General features: G+C 42.5%; 1 protein-coding gene across 2 annotated transcripts; it reads right to left on the reverse strand.

The window, feature by feature from the left end:
* Positions 1-2,539: 2,539 nt before the first annotated feature.
* On the reverse strand, positions 2,540-18,104 carry LOC133374742 (acylphosphatase-2-like). 2 transcript variants are annotated; one of them, XM_061605938.1, is made up of 4 exons: positions 17,973-18,104; positions 10,070-10,086; positions 8,699-8,808; positions 2,540-3,173 (listed from the first exon to the last, which is right to left on the reverse strand). In XM_061605938.1, the coding sequence occupies exons 1-4, from the start codon at positions 18,025-18,027 to the stop codon at positions 3,059-3,061; spliced, it is 297 nt and encodes a 98-aa protein (XP_061461922.1). In that variant the 5' UTR covers positions 18,028-18,104; the 3' UTR covers positions 2,540-3,058. The 2 variants fall into 2 exon arrangements, with proteins under 2 accessions (XP_061461922.1, XP_061461923.1); XM_061605939.1 differs by lacking the exon at positions 10,070-10,086 and having other exon boundaries at positions 17,973-18,088.
* Between the last annotated feature and the right edge of the window lie 741 nt (positions 18,105-18,845).

Raw genomic sequence — 18,845 nt, forward strand, 5'->3', positions numbered from 1 at the left:
AAGATGAGAAAGACAGCTAACAGAAGGCGAGGAAAACTGACAGAGGGAAGGAGACGGAGAATGTGACAGAATTTTTTTTTAAGTAAGAACGACGAACAGAGGGGAAACAAGCGTAAGAAACAAATAAAGATATAAAACACGGCAAGGGAGAAGAAACTATTGTCCTTCAGAGAGGAAAGACACTCAGTAGGATGTGCTCCGAGCTGAGACAGACCCACAGGAAGAGGAGCAAAAATATTCGCTGAAGCGTTTCCTGTCTCTGAGCTGTAGGGGGAGCTACACTACCCACTTGGAGACCTCTGTCATCCATCAGAGAAAGGTTCTATCTAAAAATGTTACTTTAAATCCCTGTTTTAATCCCATGCTTACTTTGTTTGTCATTATTAGCAATCCATATTGGGACCATGAGTTTAACCCTCCCCCCCCAAGCTGAAATTTACTACAAAAGGGATTAGGCTAAAATAGGGGTCCCCAAACGGTGGTCCATGGAGCATCATTCAGGTGGTCCATGGCATGTTCACATTAAATTTTCATACTGATTTTTAATTGTATTTTATTGCTTCTTTCTTATCTTGTATTTTATTGTATTACAATTTAAATTCTATGGAATGCAAATTGAAATACAATAAAATACAATATAAGAAATCAGCAATTAAAACACAATTAAAAACCATATAGCATCTAGGACAATGATTTACAATTGTTACAGCAAGCAGAACAATAGTTAAGCGATCCACCAAAACCATCAGCAATATGCAAGTGGTTGTAGGGAAAAAGTTTGGGAACCACTGAACTAAAAGAGTATCAGTTTTTGTCCCTATTCCATCCTTTAGTTCTGTTCTGCATCTTCTTTATTTGTGGCTGGACAAATATGCTACCTCAAAAAAACAACAACCAAGTACTAAAATTATGTGTTCAAAATTTATATAAACCAGGCTTTTGCCCCATGTTCTGCTCAATCCTAGGACTATCTGCTCCAGGAAAAAGCAACCCAACAAAAATCTGGTGAAGGAATATTTCAGCATAAACAATCCTGTAGAGCAGGCAGTGCCCCATTTCAGATGGGACATCTGTGCTTGGCAGAAACCCTGTGACAAAGTGTGGATCTTTGCTGAAAACACGCCACACCAGTTTAAAACCCTCCACACCCATGTAAAGTAAAGGTGTCCCCGAACTTGTAGTGCAAGTCGTTTCCGACTCTTAGGGTGACATCTTGCAACATTTACTAGGCAGGCCGTATATATGGGGTGGGATTGCCAGTTCCTTCCCCGGCCTTTCTTTACCCCCCAGCGTATGCCGGGTACTCATTTTACTGACCACGAATGGATGGAGGGCTGAGTGGACCTCGACCCCTTTTACCGGAGATTCGACTTCCTCCTTCCGTTGGAATCGAACTCCGGCCGTGAGCAGAGCTTTTGGCTGCGTTACCGCCGCTTACCATGTAACTGAGAGTTATTCAAACACATTAAACTCTACCTGCTCAAAAAGCCTAAACAAGCACTACACCCACAGCCCACATCAACAGATTTCAAATAATGTTTGGCATTCTTTTTACCTTTTATTCTTGCAGTCTTAGCAGCTTGAAAGCTTTTCTCTCCAACCATCAAGTCTAGTACTCGCTCGCTGTTATTTCAGGCTTAATAAAGAAGACCCCAAAACCACAAGACTCAGGTAAGAGGACATCTGCAATCAATGAGCGAACATCTGCTCTACTGTTGCAGGGAGTTCATACATAACTTTTCTCTGTAGCAATCCTGTGATGGGTGTGCCAGGTTTTCCGTATCTTCATAATGCTATGTCTGGTATCAGGGAAAACGCAGTGTAAGCAGCTGTCAACACTGGGAAGCACTTTGCTGGCTGGATTTTTCTACTACTAAATCAAAGGGTGGTGAGCAGAATCTGTTGCCCTATTCTCCCCACCACCAGCACCATCCCATTCTCCACATTTGTATTAACTACTTGGCACAGGTGCACTGCAGTATTTTTATTTTTATTTTCTACCTTGTAGTGAATAATTTTAGTTCTCCACCAGCCATCCAGTAGTTGCTGAGTACAATTATTTTATTTATTTATTATTATAAAGGTATGTTTCATACCTTTATAATATAATTATAAAGGTATGTTTCATTAAGGTGAGCAGGGAGGCACACAGACAACTGTGCACTATCACACAGACATTCTTAGATATAGAAGAGGAAAACCCTCTTTTATATCAGAGGCATGGATAGGATTATAAAAGTAGGGACAGCTCTTTCACAAAGCATGCAGGTTCTGCATTTCAGTAGTAGCACGGAGGAAAGAGTAAATTAATTATTTAAAATATATATATCATGCGGAGTTGGAAAGGAGGCCATGCCTTAATAGGAAGAAGGCCTGCATACTGCCAACATTACATCATTGCATCCCTCAATCACCTTCTCCTGCCTAACTCCAAGATTTCCAAGATATAAAAATTATTTTCCTCATCCAAAAATGTCCTGGGCGCACCCAACCTTGCCCAACTCCCAAAAAGAGGCCATTCGTTTCCTTTCTTGTAAAGATAATATTTAATGGGCTAACATTTTTCTGAGTAGGACACTGACATTAGAGGGGACAGCCTGTCTCGGTAAGCAAGTGTTGAATCTGTTATTCAAAACCCTTTTACCACTATGCTTGTCCAAAAGAAGGTTCCAAGATTGCCCAAATGTGCTCATTAGCATGTTGTGGAAGAGAGGAGGCTTTAGGGGTCTCATGGAGAGAGGGGATTTAGCTAGTTCCCTTCAAGCAACCTTATTTTCAACACACACGTACTGGCACAATTGATGGAAAGCGGCAAAAAGACCAGTGGACGTAACTTATGACCTCTTCATAATACTAGTGGTCAACTGGTACTTTCCACGGAGATAGCAGCTTGGAGGATCCAAAAGGGTACTTGAAGTGCCATGGGCCTAGAACACAGCCTAATTTGGTCAGCAGCAGCAGAGCCCGGCCCAGAAAGGGAGAGCAGTGCCACCTCCTGAGTGGAAACTCCCTTGTTGTTCTTAGTGATGGCCATCCCATCCTGACCAGACAACTGCCCCTAATATTTGGTGGTGAAGGACTGGAACTCCAGGATGGTGATCTCCTTCTCATTGGAGAACACAGCCTGGTCAATACGTGACATGGGACTTCCCACACTGCGTAGCCAGTTCTTCCTGAGGAAGAAAGAAGCACAAATTAACAACGTGCACGGGCTGCCCTCCTCTCCCTTTCAGCCCCACCTGCACTCTTTGCATACTCATAGCAGGAACATGGCTGTTCGTAGAACCAAAAGGCAATCAGGTCTAGGACATGCACATTGCTGGAAGGGAGGACAATAATTTTCTAGACCCTCCAACCTCTGCTCAAGCAATCAAGACCAACAGGTGCATTAAAAAGAAAGGAGGCAAACAAAATGAAGAGTGCTACTGTGCTCATGACCTGCTTGTGGGCCTTCCCATGGACATCTGGTTGGCTGCTATGAGAACTGAAGGCCTTTGGTCTGATACTGCAGGGCTCTTCTTATGTTTTTACATTAGGTGCATTGCAGAAAGAGGCCACTGCAGAAAACGGCTCCAGGCGACTAAAAAAGGGGGAAGCCAAGCTACAGAAGAAAGGTTTGGCAGGGTAAGGGTCGGGGAGACTTCACAGAAAATCTGGGCAGAATAAATTCTGTTCTAATTCCAAATTTAGGGATCAGTTAGGCACATACCATCAGCAGTTAAAGCAGAGACTTTTTGATCATTATCCCTAAGCAGTGGAGCCCCCAACCGCTTGAGGTCAGGTTAGCACATTTATCTCCCTTTCAGAGGGGAATAAAGACCTTTCTATTTTGCTGTGCCTTCTCTGTTTGGAGCATTGACATTTCATAATTGTGTTCATCTGCTATTGCTATTTTGCTTTCTTTAGTTAGGTTAATGCTGGTGATGGTTTTAATTTGTTTTAGTTAATATTTTAAATTACTCTACTACTGTTACAATATTATCTCAAAATACTTTAAGGGACCCACAAATAACTTTATTTGTGCCCCCAGCCAGGGGCCCCAGACTCTGAGCTTTCATTTTAAAACAAAGAGTAAGCCTCTAGCCCTCCTAGAAAGAAAGTTATGAGGTACCCTTCTAACTGAAATGAGCCAAATGAGTGTAGTCAGAGCTGTGATTGATAAGAGAGCTGTTTGAGGTCTTAAAGGAATCCCTGGGGTCCTAAAGAGCTGCTGTCTCCCCACTTCCCCTGTATACACTTTTCCTGCTCTGTCTTATTTTCTAGTAGTCCCTGGAATCTCCATAGTTTTCCTTTCCTTTTTTTCCTAGCAAACAAAATGCATATTTCCTGTAGTGGGTTTGTTGAGATTAGGCACTCCCTATAAGTTATTTTCTGCAAATATCTACACAGTAAATGTGGATGGATGTTAAAGAATCCCCTAACCAAATGGCAAATGCAAAATGTGAAAACCTTAGGCTTAGGCATGTCTCCTGTTGTTCAGGACCTAAAACCGGGCATTCATTAAGAATTCACTGTATAGTTTACAGTACAATGTTATATGTGTTTATTTCAGAAGTATATTTTTGTTTAATGGGGCTTACTCTCAGGTAAGTGGGTATAGGATGGCTGCCTAGGCTTTGGTTTAGGATTGTTCTTGTGCCTTAAACAGCTGTATCTTCACAATCAGGACCAGCAGGACATAGCTGACTTCCTATGGTAAACATGAAGCTGGGAGGGGGGAAGCAGCAATGACTATACTATCACTAATTTTGCATTATGTCCTGCCCCCCATGGTAGCAATTTTCAGCACTCTCTGAAAATTTGAAGTGTGCCCACTGGTCCAAAAGGGTTGGTGAATGGCAACCCCAGTGCTAGAATATATTATTTACACAGTGTCTCTGAAGTATGTGGCACTTTGCAGATTGCTAAAAAAAAAAAAACAGGTCCCTGACTCAATGAGCATTCAGTTTGAAGTAAGTGCTTCCAGAGGTATAGCTGTGTAGGTCTGTTCCAGCAAGAACAAGAAAGGGTGCTTCCAGATCAAGGACAGTAATACTGCAAATGAGTTTTCAGATATCACAAACAGGTTGCTGGTTTTTTCAGGAAACTGTAATTTCAGATTAAAGGGGGGTGTTACAGGCTGGCATTTTAATGCCAACAATGTCATATGGACACTACCAAAAAAAAATCACCCTGCATGCATTCTGAGCACCCATTTCACAATAAACACCTATCTGGAAGCACTCAAAAAAGTCTTCTGGTACTTTTAACAATTTTATTATGGGATAAGCTTTCTTGGACTATAGTCATCTGATAAATTGAACTGTAATTCATAAAAGCTTAAAATCCAAATGCCGCCCTGGGCTCCTGCTGGGAGGAAGGACGGGATATAAATCAAATAAATAAATAAATAAAAGCTTAAGCCAAAATAAAACTGTTAGTCTTTGAGGCACAATAAGACTCTTGTTTCAATTTAAAATGTAAGCTGTCAGTTACCAAGCCTGAAACAGGAAATAGCTGTCAGCAGTCACTTCAACATCAGCCATTTTTTAAAAAGGTAATTATTTAATCAGGAAGAAAAAAGGACCTTCCTGATGGCAGTGGTCCATATCTGAGGAACTGAAGGAAAATGTATATATCTTCAAAAAGTCAAATGAACCCATGAACAAAGTTCTCCCATAACATAAGAAAATTACTTTTCATAAACTTGCCCTCACACAAACTTGCCCAGCTGTTCTTCCATTTCAAAAAGTGAAGGGCCAAAGCTCACTAATGGTACAGCACCTGCCTTGCATGCAGAAGGTCCCAAGTTCAATCGCTAGCATCTCCAGGTATGGCTGGGAAAGACTCCCTGCCTGAAACCCTGGAGAGCAGCTGCTGCCAGTCAGTGTTGACAATACTGAAGTAGATGGATTAGTGGTCTGACTCAGTGTAAGGCAGCTTCCTATGAAGTGTGTGTGTGCATGCGCTGTGCAGGATATGTGTTACAGATTCCCACCTCAACCCTAATTGAAGCGGGGGAGGGCTAAATTGATGGTAGTACACTTTTGCTTTTTTATTCCCTGCTAGGATCTGAAAAAAGAGGGGAGGAGGGAGAAGAGAGTAAAAGGAGGAAATCCATGTTGCTATGGATTATCTCACTCCTACTTATCTCCTGCTCCTAAAGGCAAAGGATGGAGTAGCATGGTTGCTATGGAAGCAGCCTCAATTTCCCCCTCCCCCCCTCAAAGACATGAAGGTAGAAAAAAATGGAGAAGCTGGTTGCTATGGAAACCGTCCCAGTTTCCTTGCATGTTCCCTCTTTCCATGCAACTTGAAGGTGATGGGGGAAGATTCGTCGCTATAGAAACTGCCTCTGGTTGTCATTTCTCTGAAGGTGACAGAGCCTGCTGATAGAGAAGCTGTCTCACCATCGCAACATCACAAACCCCCAAGGTCGCCCTGGGACCACATCCCCCCTCTCTCCCCACTCCCCCACCCACTGCTGCTGCTCACAAATCCATAAAGCAATTTTCTTCATCTCCTCCTGGATCAGCTTCCAAATTGCAAGCTGACCCAAGTTCCAAATTTATAGGGTGTCAATTCACTGTTGAGGAAGCGTCTGGGGAGGTGCCCTATTTAGACACTTCAAGTGGAGGGGGGAAGAGGGCTATGCAAATTGCTAATGCTGGGCTCTCTTCAGATAATTATCATGGAAACCATTACATCAGGCCATTTCTTTGACTTCCTTCCACCAGTTTTCCTCCAGATAAAAACCAGGGATTGCCATCTGGAAGGACAATGGGGCAGCCGCTCCCCTTCCCCTGTTTCAGACCACATGTTTGATTATCCATCCAGAGCACCAACATCTCTGGTTATTAGGAAGAATATAAACATGACAAATGTTTTCAACATGCAATTCTCTCTTTTTTTGCAATTTAACTTTGAACATAACCAAGAGCAGGGGTTTGAACTTTGCTGTAAATCTAGCCCTCTCTTTCGGTAGGGAGGGCAAGATTCACCTGAAATAGTATATTAGCCCCATCTCCAGATAAGGGGCCAGATTTTTTAATGAAAGGAGAGACTGTTAAAGAGAGACTGTGGTTGAGGGAGGAGCACATGTAACTTCTATACTCTGTCCAGCACCTCCTGTATCACTCTTGCTATGTAGCTGTTATTTATTATTCAATTTAATACCTGCCTTTCACCAGCAGGTCCCAGGGTGGGTCACAACAGTTTAACATTTAATATTAAAACAATTAAAACAAATTACAATCACAAGAATAGGGTAGGTCTTGAAAACATACATGTCAGGTATCAAAGACCAAGGTAAAAAAGTAGTATTAGTAGCAGGAATAATGTAGCTGCTGGGACTCACATCACAGATGTATTCAGTGCTGAGAGACGGGTACTCTGTCCACGATCAAGTCCAACTATAATCCTGTTGGACTTCTACTAGATTTTATGGGACACTCATATTCCAAGGTCTGCCTCTACTTTTGTTAATGACCTTATAGTATAATCTCTTATGCTTCACCTTAATCACTGAGATCCTCTGATGGGGCACTTCTGGTGGTTCCCCACATGGCCCATGAGGTTCAGTTGGCCTCCACCAGGGACTGAGGCTTTAGTGTGGTGGGCCTTGCCCTGTGGAACGCCCTACCAGTAGAGGTTCAGCAGGAACCCTCTCTGTCTTTCGAAAACTGTATTGTTTGGACAGGTTTTCACAATATGAATTTTTTTAACCAGCCAGTATATACTGATGTTTTACTGATCCTTTTAATTATGTTTTTAATTTATGGACACTTTTACTGATTTTATTTGCACATTGATATATTTTGGGAAAGTACAGGTTATAAATATTTCAATAAATAAATAAACTAACAGAACAGTGGTGAAATCTGTGTGTGATGCATGGAATCATGCCTCCTTCCTCCCCATCTCCACCCTGACCTTTTATAGATAGGTAAGCAATGCAAGTGGTTCTCCCTTACCTCTTTATGCTTTGCACTTAGCCACTGCTCCTAACCATCTCAAACCCTACGACTGGCAGACCAGGCCTTGTTGGTGGTGCTGCCACTGAGCGCTGCATGATTGGCGCTTACCCATGACAGGGCCTTTTCAGTGGTAGCCATGTGGAATGCTCTCCTCAATGAGGAACATCTGTCTCCATCACTATTGACTTCAGGAGGACTTTGAAAACATTCCTCTTTACCCAAGCATTTGATGGTTGAAGGGGACTGTTCCTGGTAACCCAAAGATCACTGATGAAAGAATGTTTTTGTCTGTGTTTTAGAATATTTTTAACTGTGTTTTAGAATATTTTTATTTGTAATTGTGTTTTGGAATGCTTTTAATTGTTTTTAGCATACTTTTCTTTTTTCTTGTTAAAATGTGTTGTTTATGTTTGCCACCACCCTGGGCTCCTTCGGGAAGAAGGGTGGGATAAATTCAATAAATAAATAAAATACCACCCCACTCATTCCCCAAAATGCTGGCCCCAGTTCTTTTGCTGCCTGAGGTAGAACAGCAACACCCCTCCCTACAAGTCAAGGTGCATTTTGGCACCTGATACAAAAAATCCCAAAAGTGCCTCTCCCAGGCCATAAAAATGCAATAATAATAAATGAAACAGCTAACAATTCACTGCCCCAAACACCCAAGGCAGCCGTCTCACACTGCCTAATCGTAGGGCTGGCCCTGCCAGCAACGGCAGAAAGAGCCCCGTTCCTATACTTACATGACTTCCACTTTCTCCTTCGGCCCCTGCACCTGTCCGGTCACTGTCCCATGGGCAGTGTTCTTCACCCAGCCAACCACTCCCAACTTCTTCCCCTGCTCTTCTGTGTACTAGGGAAAAAAGCCAGAAAGGTAGGGGTCAGGAAAGCTTGCAGGAGATTTTAAGGTTCGATTTGCAGTTGCATATACCTTGCTTGATGTCTCCTCACTGGATGACTGGCAGCTGAATATATGAATTAAGAAATTATGTATTTTGTGGTTATGCAAGGTGACAGGGAAGCGGCTGCATACACTCCACACATTTCCCCCCTCCCCCAAAGAATTCTAGGAAGTGTAGTTTAGCCCTCACAGAGCTACAATTCCCAGCACCCTTAACAAACTACAGTTCCCAGGATTTTTGGGTAAAGGGGGAATGTGCTTTAAATGTACAGTGTGCATGCAGCCTGTGATGTCTCTCTTGGGTATGCAAATGTTTTAGTTCCTTGAGGTGTTGAGAGAGGGAAGCGAACAAAGAAGTATTATTAGGGTTTTTTAAATTTCCATTCATATCCCACCGCTGCTCTAAGGAGTGCAAGGTTGCATCCAAACATGGGTCTCCTTTTCCTGATTTTATCCTCACAACCCTGTGTGGTAAGTTAGGCTGAGAAACAGTGACTGTCCCATGGTCACCCAGTGAACTTCATGGCCATGTGGGGATTTAAACCCTGGTCTCCTGGTTTGACACTCTAACCACTACACCACACTGGGTCTCAGAGTTCTGCTTCATTCATAGTAAATGTATATATTACATCTGGAAATAACCGCCCTGCCTGTTTGTACCCTTCTGGAAACAAACCCATGTACTCTAAGGTCCATGACAAACCAAAGAGCCCTCAAAATCGACAGCAATGAAATCTTTCTCTCTTACTACAGAGATTTCTAAGCCCCCCATTGACTCCCAGTCTTGTCTTCTCATTGGCTGAGAGAGCTGTTCCTAGGTTCACATTGACCCAGTATTGAACGTTATTCTGCCCACAGTTCACCACTTGTAAACCACAACTGCCTTGTTCATTTTAGTCTCCTTTGCTTGGTTTTGCTTCCAAACATCATCCTCTCCTGCCTGCTGGTATAGGCAGGTTCTCTGGGCATCCATAACCCCACACTAGACCTAGATCTATGTTCAGGAAGGGTAGCAGGCTTCTGATGTTGGTCTGAGTAGTGTAAATTAAAAGCAATGCTTTCTATTTGAATAAGTTCATTACGAGATATTAGGAGCTCTTGCCAGGTATTTCAGTAATGTACTATCCAAGTGTCAGCCTCTGCAGCCTTGGTTTGTAAATCACTACAGTTAGGCTATGTGCTGTGGAACATCCCACATGGAGATACATCTTACCTTTCTAAAGAAAACACCTAGGAGAAGAAAGAGAGACAAGTCAGTCAGTGATCATACCCACACAATCGTAACAAGTTTCAGTGACCAAAGTCTTAAAGCCACAGGTTTGGTGGTTTTATAGCCCAGCCTTCTTTTCCCTCCAAACAGTTATTGTGAGCTGGAGGGGCACACTCCAGAAGGTGCCAAACCACAAACAAACTCACCCAAGATGGACAGATTGACAGACTTGGAGCCAAAGGACAGGTGATTCAAACATTTCGAGCAAGGACTCTGATACCTCTATTATACTGAACCATCAACCACACAAGGCTGCCTAGAGGTCCCCGGCTCAAGAGGATCCAACAGCATCCTAGTGAACAGCTCTGGTACTGGAATATTGTCAGTTGACCACCTATCATTTGCTGGTGATAAAATATTGCCAAGGATTTCAGGTAGTAAAGAATGCCCTTGTGTAAGTGGAATCACGGAGTCATGAGACGAGGGCTCCTTGTCCCAAAACTCTGCAGGATTCAAGATCATAGCACACTTCATTTATGAGTCGGCTGTGCTTCTCTCTCCCTTTCCAGTCCAGCCACGTGGCTTCAAGTACTGGCAAAATGTTGTGATTTTAGGGATTTTGGAAAGGAAACTCCTAGGACACACAGTCATTACAACACAGGTACATATTTGCTAGCTAGGCACATTTTTACTAACATATGCTTCCATGTGAACTAGTGACGCTTCTGTGAGGGTCTTTCCACTCTGTCAGAAAGCAGATATTATTATTATTACACTTATGAATTGCTTCCCATAAGGCATCCTGAAGTGATTTAGAATATAACAACATATATAACAAACTCTTGCTGGAGGGTCAAAAGGATAGGACAGACCCTTGTGAGGCTTGCATAGAACAAAAAGGACATTTTTTCCTCAATAATGTTATTTGTTATTTAGTTTAATTTTTGTAAATTGTATTGCTTCTATTGATGTATTTTTATACTTGTGTTTATTTTTCTTTGTAAGCTGCCTTGAGGGCCTTTGGCCAAAAGGCGGGGTATATATTATAATAATAATACTAACAACAACAACAACATGTAATTTATATAAAAACAGCTAAAACAATGGCATATATAAAAACAAATTTTTAAAAACAATTATAAATATAAAAACAGTTTAAAACAACAACAGCACATACATAAAACCTATTCAAATCCAGATACCAAGAAGGCTTATTGAAAAAGGAAGGTCTTTAGCAGATGCCGAAAAGAAAATAGAGAAAGCACCTGTCTGATATGCAGTTAGAGAGAGTTCCAAAGGGTAGGTGCCACCACACTACAGGTTGAATTTTGACATTGTGCAGAACAGGCCTCTTGACAGGATGGTATCTGCAGCAGGCCCTCACTTGCAGAATGCAGTGATTGGTTGGACAGAGCAGCGGCGTCACTAGCGGGAGTGCGGGGTTGGGGGTGCGGACCTCTGGTGCGCGCCCTCCCAGGGGCATGGACGAGGTGGCTGGGCTTGTGTGCGTGCGTGCGCCCCCGCGCGCACTCGAAGCCAGCCACCCCGTCCATGCCCCTGGGAGGGCGCGCGCCGGAGGGGCACCCAGCCGGAGAAGGCCTGGGAACGCCGGCACGCCTCACTCGCCCGCCCGCCCGCCTCCGAGGAGAAGTTGGAGCAGCCTTGCCAGGCAACGGCGCAGGGCGGGACGGCTCTGGGTGTCACCCCCCTCATGGTGACACCCGGGTGCGGACCACACCCTCCTCACCCCAGTAGTGACACCCCTGGGACAGAGGAACCTAGGGAGACCATTTCGCCATCTAGCTCAGCATTGTCCACACTGACTGGCATTCATGTGGTCTGCTTTGTATCTGGATTTGTGGTTGAAGATGGGAGATCCATTGTATTAAATATTCATATTGATTTTAAATTTTTTATTGCTTCTTTTATTTGTTATATTGTATTTCAATTTGAATTCTATGGAATGGAAACTGTAAATCAGTGAAATACAATAGAAGAAATAAAAGAAGCAATAAAAATACATAAGAACATAAGAAGAGCCCTGCAGGATCAGGCCAGTGGCCTATCTAGTCCAGCATCCTGTCCTCATAGTGGCCAACCAGATGCCCATTATGGGAAGCACACAAGCAGGACCTGAGTACAACAGTGCTCTCCACACTTGTAATTTCCAACAAATAGTATCCCAAAGGCATACTGCCTCTGACCGTGGAGGGTGAGCACAGCCATCATGGCTTCCAGCTACTCATTTAGCAGCTATGGAGGCAGAGCATAGCCATAATGGCTAGTAGCCATTGATATCTTTTCCTCAGTTAAATTAAAGCAAAGCTTCTCCTACAATTAATAATCATACAGCATGGAAACAAAGCCCTGTGAGGAGAGACTGAAAGAACAGGGCATGTTTAGCCTGGAGAAGAGAAGACTGAGGGGAGGTACGATAGCACTCTTCAAGTACATGAAAGGTTGCCACACAGAAGAGGGCAGGGATCTCTTCTCGATCGTACCAGAATGCAGGACACGGAATAAGGGGCTCAAGTTGCAGGAAGCCAGATTTCAACTCGACATCAGGAAAAACTTCCTGTTAGAGCCATACGACAATGGAACCAATTACCTAAGAAGGTGGTGGGCTCTCCAACGCTGGAGGCATTCAAGAGGCAGCTGGACAGCCATCTGTCGGGAATGCTTTGATTTGGATTCCTGCATTGAGCAGGGGGTTGGACTTGATGGCCTTATAGGCCCCTTCCAACTCTATGATTCTATGATCTATCACAGTGCATTACAATTGCAACAACAGACAGAAAAACATTTAAGTGGTCTGCCAAGACCCTCAGTGATTTTCAAGTGGTCCATGGGGGAGTGGGAGTCTGGGAACCACTGGGATAGAGAAAAGTTTTTCTCCCTCTCTGGAGGGATAACACTAGAACTCATGGACATTAAATGAAGTTGAATGTTGGAAGATTCAGACAGACAAGAGAAAGTACTTCTTCACCCAGCACATAGAAACTATGGAATTCACTCCCACAAGAGGTAGTGATGGCCACCAACTTGGATGGGTTTAAAAGAGGATTAGACAAAGGCTACATGCACACTAGTTCCTTAAAAAGCAGCCAGATGGTTTTGTTCGGGTGCAGTTTGAAATGAATATGCACGAGCTGTACACATCTTTACTGTTTAATTCATTTTTCATCATATTGATGCTGTGTACACACCAGTGGACAGAGCAGGGCAGTGATGTCTTGATCACCAGGTTGATTGACCAAACAGTGTTGAAGTTGGTGTGAAGCTGTCTTGAAGGGAAAACGCATCCAATTTCAAAAATCCCAGGGTATGGAGTAAAAAGGGGGCAGAGTTTAACTGACATCTTGCATACCCAGATTCACAAACAGAGGTGCAGACACACTGAAACCAGTATAATTGCAAGTTGTCCATAGCCAAATTTATGGCAGAGAAGGCTATCAATGGCTACTAGCCATGATGGCTATTCTCTGGCTCCACAGTCAGAGACAGTGTGCTCCTGAATACTCGTTGCTGGAAACCACAGGAGGTTGCTCTTGCACTCAGGTCCTGCTTGTGGGCTTCCCATTGGGGCAGTTGGTTGGCCACTGTAAGAACAGGACCACTAGATAGGCCAGTGGCCTGATCCAGTAGGCTCTTCTTGTGTTCTTATGATTTCAGCAAACTATGTTCCTGTCTTTATGCCTGAGTTCTCCAGTTTTTCCTCCCAATATTTGTGTGTTAGTTTATTCTTTATTCCATTTAAGGGTAGAAACACATTCACTGTTCTGCCGGTTCCAGTGCTTCTCCATCTCTCTCTTCTGAAAACCAGGGAACACAACGCTAGTTAAACCCCACCCCTTTTACTGTAAAACCTGGTGGGAGCAGCTCAAGTGCATTTTTTTTTAAATTCAGCTTCAAAGAGATTTTGTAACTGATGGGCAAATCAACCCATTCCCCCTCCAAGTGTGGCTTACAGAAACACTTTGATCTGGCAACTAGTGTGTTTACAGCCTATATCCCATCTTTCCTCCAGACAGCACATGGCTCTCCCTCCATCACCTATTTATCCTCACAACCCTGTGAAAGCTAAGAGCCCATGATGGGCCCAAGGTCATCCAATGAGCTTCATGGCTGAGGAGGACTTAGAACATCAGCCTCCCAGATTCTTGCCCAATAACCTAACCACACATTCCGGCTCTCATAGTTTCTATGCTTTATTTCTTTTGGTGGCTGGTTGTCCATTATTATTACTGAAAGCGACATTGTTTTTATAATCAAAATACACTGGATTTCCCCCCAATTAAAGAGGGTTTTTCTTAATGCCAGTCCTACACAGTTCAAGGCAGTATACAGTACTCCCCTTTAAAGTCTACACACCTTCTGTTAGAAGTGGAGCAGTGTGACAGACATCAGGCCTGCTCAAGGTGCTGAAAGGCTAAGTTGAGATCTAGTTTTTGCTGAAGCCCAGGCACTCCTTAGATTTCTAGTACTAGCTAACCTGCCACTTGGATACAGTAGGGCCCCGCTCATACAGCGGGTTACGTTCTGGACCCCCGCTGTAAAGCGAAAACCGCTATAAAGCGGATCCCATTGACTTACATTGACCAAAATGGCGCCTGGCGGCAAAAAACCACTGTAAAAGCAGAACAAGCGCTGTAAAGCGGGGCCTTTCTACAATTCACAACCGCTGTATTAGTGGAACGCTGTAAAGCGAAGCGCTGTAAAGCGGGGCCCTACTGTATCTTGTTGTGTCAATCCAGCATATCCTAATCTGCATCTTCTTGTTCCTAACAGTTGTACCTGCCACCTGGATCTACCACTAAAAATCCTGTCATCTTCCATGGAATCAACTGGTGGTTAACAGACTGCTTAGTTAACATCAATCTGAAACTTTGCTTCCATCACCTCTGCAGTTTTACTGCCCCCTTATTTCCCTGACCTATAGTCTTCCAGCCTCCCAAACATATTTGCTTGCCCACTTCCTTTCTCTCAATAGCACACATTTACTCCTTTTGCTGTGTCCCATGTGATGTTCTTCCATCTAAAATGATCTTAACTTGTGGAATCCTTATGGGGGAAAATAATTTTTCATTACAGACATATTTGAGAAGTTAGATCCTGTAAGAATATAGTTGAACATTCGGGACTTCCGGGAAGGGTGACTTCGCTTGTGCCTGCTTTTGGGACGGGCTCCCGCCTCAAAAGAAGCTTATTCAGATATAAATCAGTCAGAACATTTTTTTTTTTGACTGATGAAATTTCTCCCGGGCAGGGAGAAACGTAGAGATCAACCTCAAAAGCCTGTTTTTGTTGGGAGGACTGGATTTCATTAATTTATGAGATAAGGTCCAGCCAACAATGCCGGACGGACTTTCGAACAAGCTCTATCTGCTTAAGCGATACGTTTATTTTTTCTTTAAAGAGAGAACGGACTAACAGGCAAGCACCCTTCTTTCTATTATTTTTTTTACTTGGTTTAAATTGTTGCAGCAAAAGGAGATTTGTCAGATTGATCGGCTTTGGACAGCTTCTGGGTGAGCTATAACTCTTCTCTGTTATCCACGAAATTAACAGCTTATCTCTGTTTCTGTCGCAAAAAGCTGTCCTGGAAGTGCATTCTAAAGATATACACAGAAGAGGGATTTCTATTCCTGATTTCTATTCCAAGGAATATTATATTGTCTGGGACTATTCTCTTTTTGGTCTATTTTATTTTGACGAATCTGCTTCTTCACGACGCCACTAACTGTTTTTATGCTGGGAACTAAATTTGTTTTGCATTCTTGAACATAGAGAGATAAGGCAGGTTGCTCTGTTTATACTGTGATGTCATCAAGCCTGGAATATTAACCCAATTGTTGCTGAAATAAGAAGTGGTTTTTCTTTATTTTTGTTTTGCTTTGTTTTCGTGGTTTTAAAAATGGCAATCAAGAAAGTGGCTGAGAATCTGGAAGTAACTATGTTTCAGAAAATAATGGATGAGATTGAGATAACGAAACAAACCCTGCGACAGGGTAGTAAGGAGCTGAAAATTGAACTGAGCAAAATGACGCAGGAGTTTAAAGAAATAGGGGATCCTGTGAGAGAGGAGAATGAGATCAGAGATGAGAAAACAAAAAATAAAGGGAAGATACAAGCCCTGGAGATTGGAACAAATGTGGAATTGGAAAAAGATCTGGAGTTTATGGATTTTAGAAATAAAATCTACTGTTTGGAATTTAACGTTATCTCTGAAGAAATTAATGAAGATATTAGAGATAAAGTTATCAATGGCTTGGATAATCTTCTGGACTGGAATGATGTGATGGAGCTTGATATAGAGAAAATCCATGGAATTAACTGCAGCCATGTGACAATGGAAAAACTCTTAAGAGATGAGCCAGTGCATTTTGTAAAAAAGAAGAACACAGATATGACTTTACAACAGTATTTCAGCAACTTATTCAGAATGGATGGCAAGAAAATATTTGGGATAGAGGAAATTCCCATCAGACTCTTATTATATGACTATGGCTACAACAGCAAGATTATTATGGAATACTGATAATGGAAGATTGGACACTGAAATTACTGGACTTAACAGGACTATTGAAGATGGAAGATGGAACTAATAGGGATAATGGAATAATGGCTATTGAAATTATTGGACCTAACAGATTCTGATGAGATGGATTAATCGAAATGTTTATTTGGACTATGGTTATGACAATAAGATTATTATAATTATTAACGAGATGGATTAATTGACATGTTTATTTGGAGAAAAATTGATAGATATATTTCTTAAAGAATTGAAACCTCTCTTTGACTTTTTGTGGAAAGAATAAAGTAATGTTTATGAGATTTGATGATTAATTAAGATAACTACTGGAGGAAAGTGATTTTATAATATGATTTAAGAGACAGGATTGTTATATACAGTAGACCTATAACTGATTTGATATGTGACAAATGGGAAGTCAACATTTTATTTTTTTTTGTTTAATCATTTTTGTTTTGTTTTGTTTTTTGTCTTTGAATGTTTTATGATTTTGTTTTCTATGTTTTATGAAAATTTGAATAAAAATTATTGTAAAAAAAAAAAAAGAATATAGTTGAACATTCCATTACATCACAGTAGCTCAGGTAATAGCTAGGGCTTGCAGATACCAGGGTTTTTTTGCCCATTATATGAGAGCTAATGCAAAATTAGCGCTAGCCTGCACTTCAAGGGGCAGGCAGGAACTCTTTAAAGGGCAAGCATATGACATCTTGTCACTAAGTCCTAAGTGAAAAAATGAACGCAATACAAGTCCCACACAATCCCCAGATTTTTTTCCTTTTTTGCTATAGAAGCAGCTCTGTGAGTTCCCATTTCTGTGCTTCAGTGGCTTGGCTGTGCTCCTTCTTGAATGTCACAGATCATGTTACAAAGTTATTATCTTTTAAACAGATTGTGTGCGTTGGGGGGGGAGAGGTATTAGATCAAGTAAATGCAGTTGAATCAAGGATGCTAAGCCTACCTCCCTGTAATGGCCCAGATCTCAGCACTAGAGAGGAACAACACTTCCCTGGTCTGCCCTAGGATATGCAGATTCAACACCAAATTACGTTAGTGTTCCAATTAGTCTCCTCCATACATACCCCATGTGTATTAGCTTCAATTAAGCTCCTCTGGAGTACTTGCAGGCCACCTTTTGTGGTGGCACAGCTACGCCAGCCAGCCTTACCGGAGTTAGAACCAAGCAAGATTCTGCAGCTTGAATAACAGGCTGCTGCTGCTGATGGCATCTTGTTTCAAGGACTATACTATTTGCAGCATAAGCCACAGGGGAACTCAGCAGCCATCTCCATAGCCTTCCCCCCCTCCCCCGATCCCACTGAGAGCAGCACAAGAACATTAGAAGAGCTGGGCAAAAATGAACAGACTCACCCTGGACGTCCCCATAAACCTCATAATCGATTGCCCAGAAAACAGAAGCAGCCATGGTCCAGCATAGGCCACCAGTAGCTGGCAGAGAGCTTCCACAGAGACCGAGAGGGGTGTGTGCGCTATCTGATCTGTTTCACGCTGCAGTCAGTTTGGCCAGCCTGCGTGTTGCTAAATCCAGCCGTAGGGATGCAGGCAGCGTGGCTTACCTGGAAAGAGGAAAAAAGGGTATCTGTTGTCACTTGGCCAGAAGTACACACAGAAGCCCATAACTGAACAGTTGTAGGGAGTGAAAGGGTTAAAAGCTAAAGCATAAATCAGGTCCTGAACTCTCCCCTCCAAGGTGTGATCTAATGGGAAGGAACCTGATCTCTGGTTATAATTGGCTGCTGTACCTACAGGTAACAGCAGCATTTACTGTGCAAGTAGATGGGAAGACCTCAAGTGCCTAACATTTTAAGCAAACACCTAGGATTTGGGGTTTTTTTTCCAGCCCTGCCTGCAAGGCTAGCCTTTCTCTAAGCTGTATCTAGAAGTAATCTGCTAGAAGCAAATGAGGATGTGAAGAAGGCAAAAGGACAGCAATTTCTGACTCATTGTCTAGGGATGGACAAATCTACCCACTTCAGTTTCTCCTTTTTCCAGTCTTAAGGTTAGTTCTCCCCATTTCTTCATCAGTTTGCAATTTTTTAAAAATGAAAATTCATCATCATATACATTTTTGCCAGCAAAATATATGCATTTTTAACGCACACTTTCCCTTAATATATGTGTTTTTGTATGCATTGAGAACTGCATCACAAAATTCGGAGAACTGTTTCACTTTGCATATTGTTTTGGAAAGTGCACGTTAGGTAGGTTCCCAATGGAACTCAA

This window comes from Rhineura floridana, chromosome 22 (assembly GCF_030035675.1).
Source record: "Rhineura floridana isolate rRhiFlo1 chromosome 22, rRhiFlo1.hap2, whole genome shotgun sequence".
NCBI lineage: Eukaryota > Metazoa > Chordata > Lepidosauria > Squamata > Rhineuridae > Rhineura > Rhineura floridana.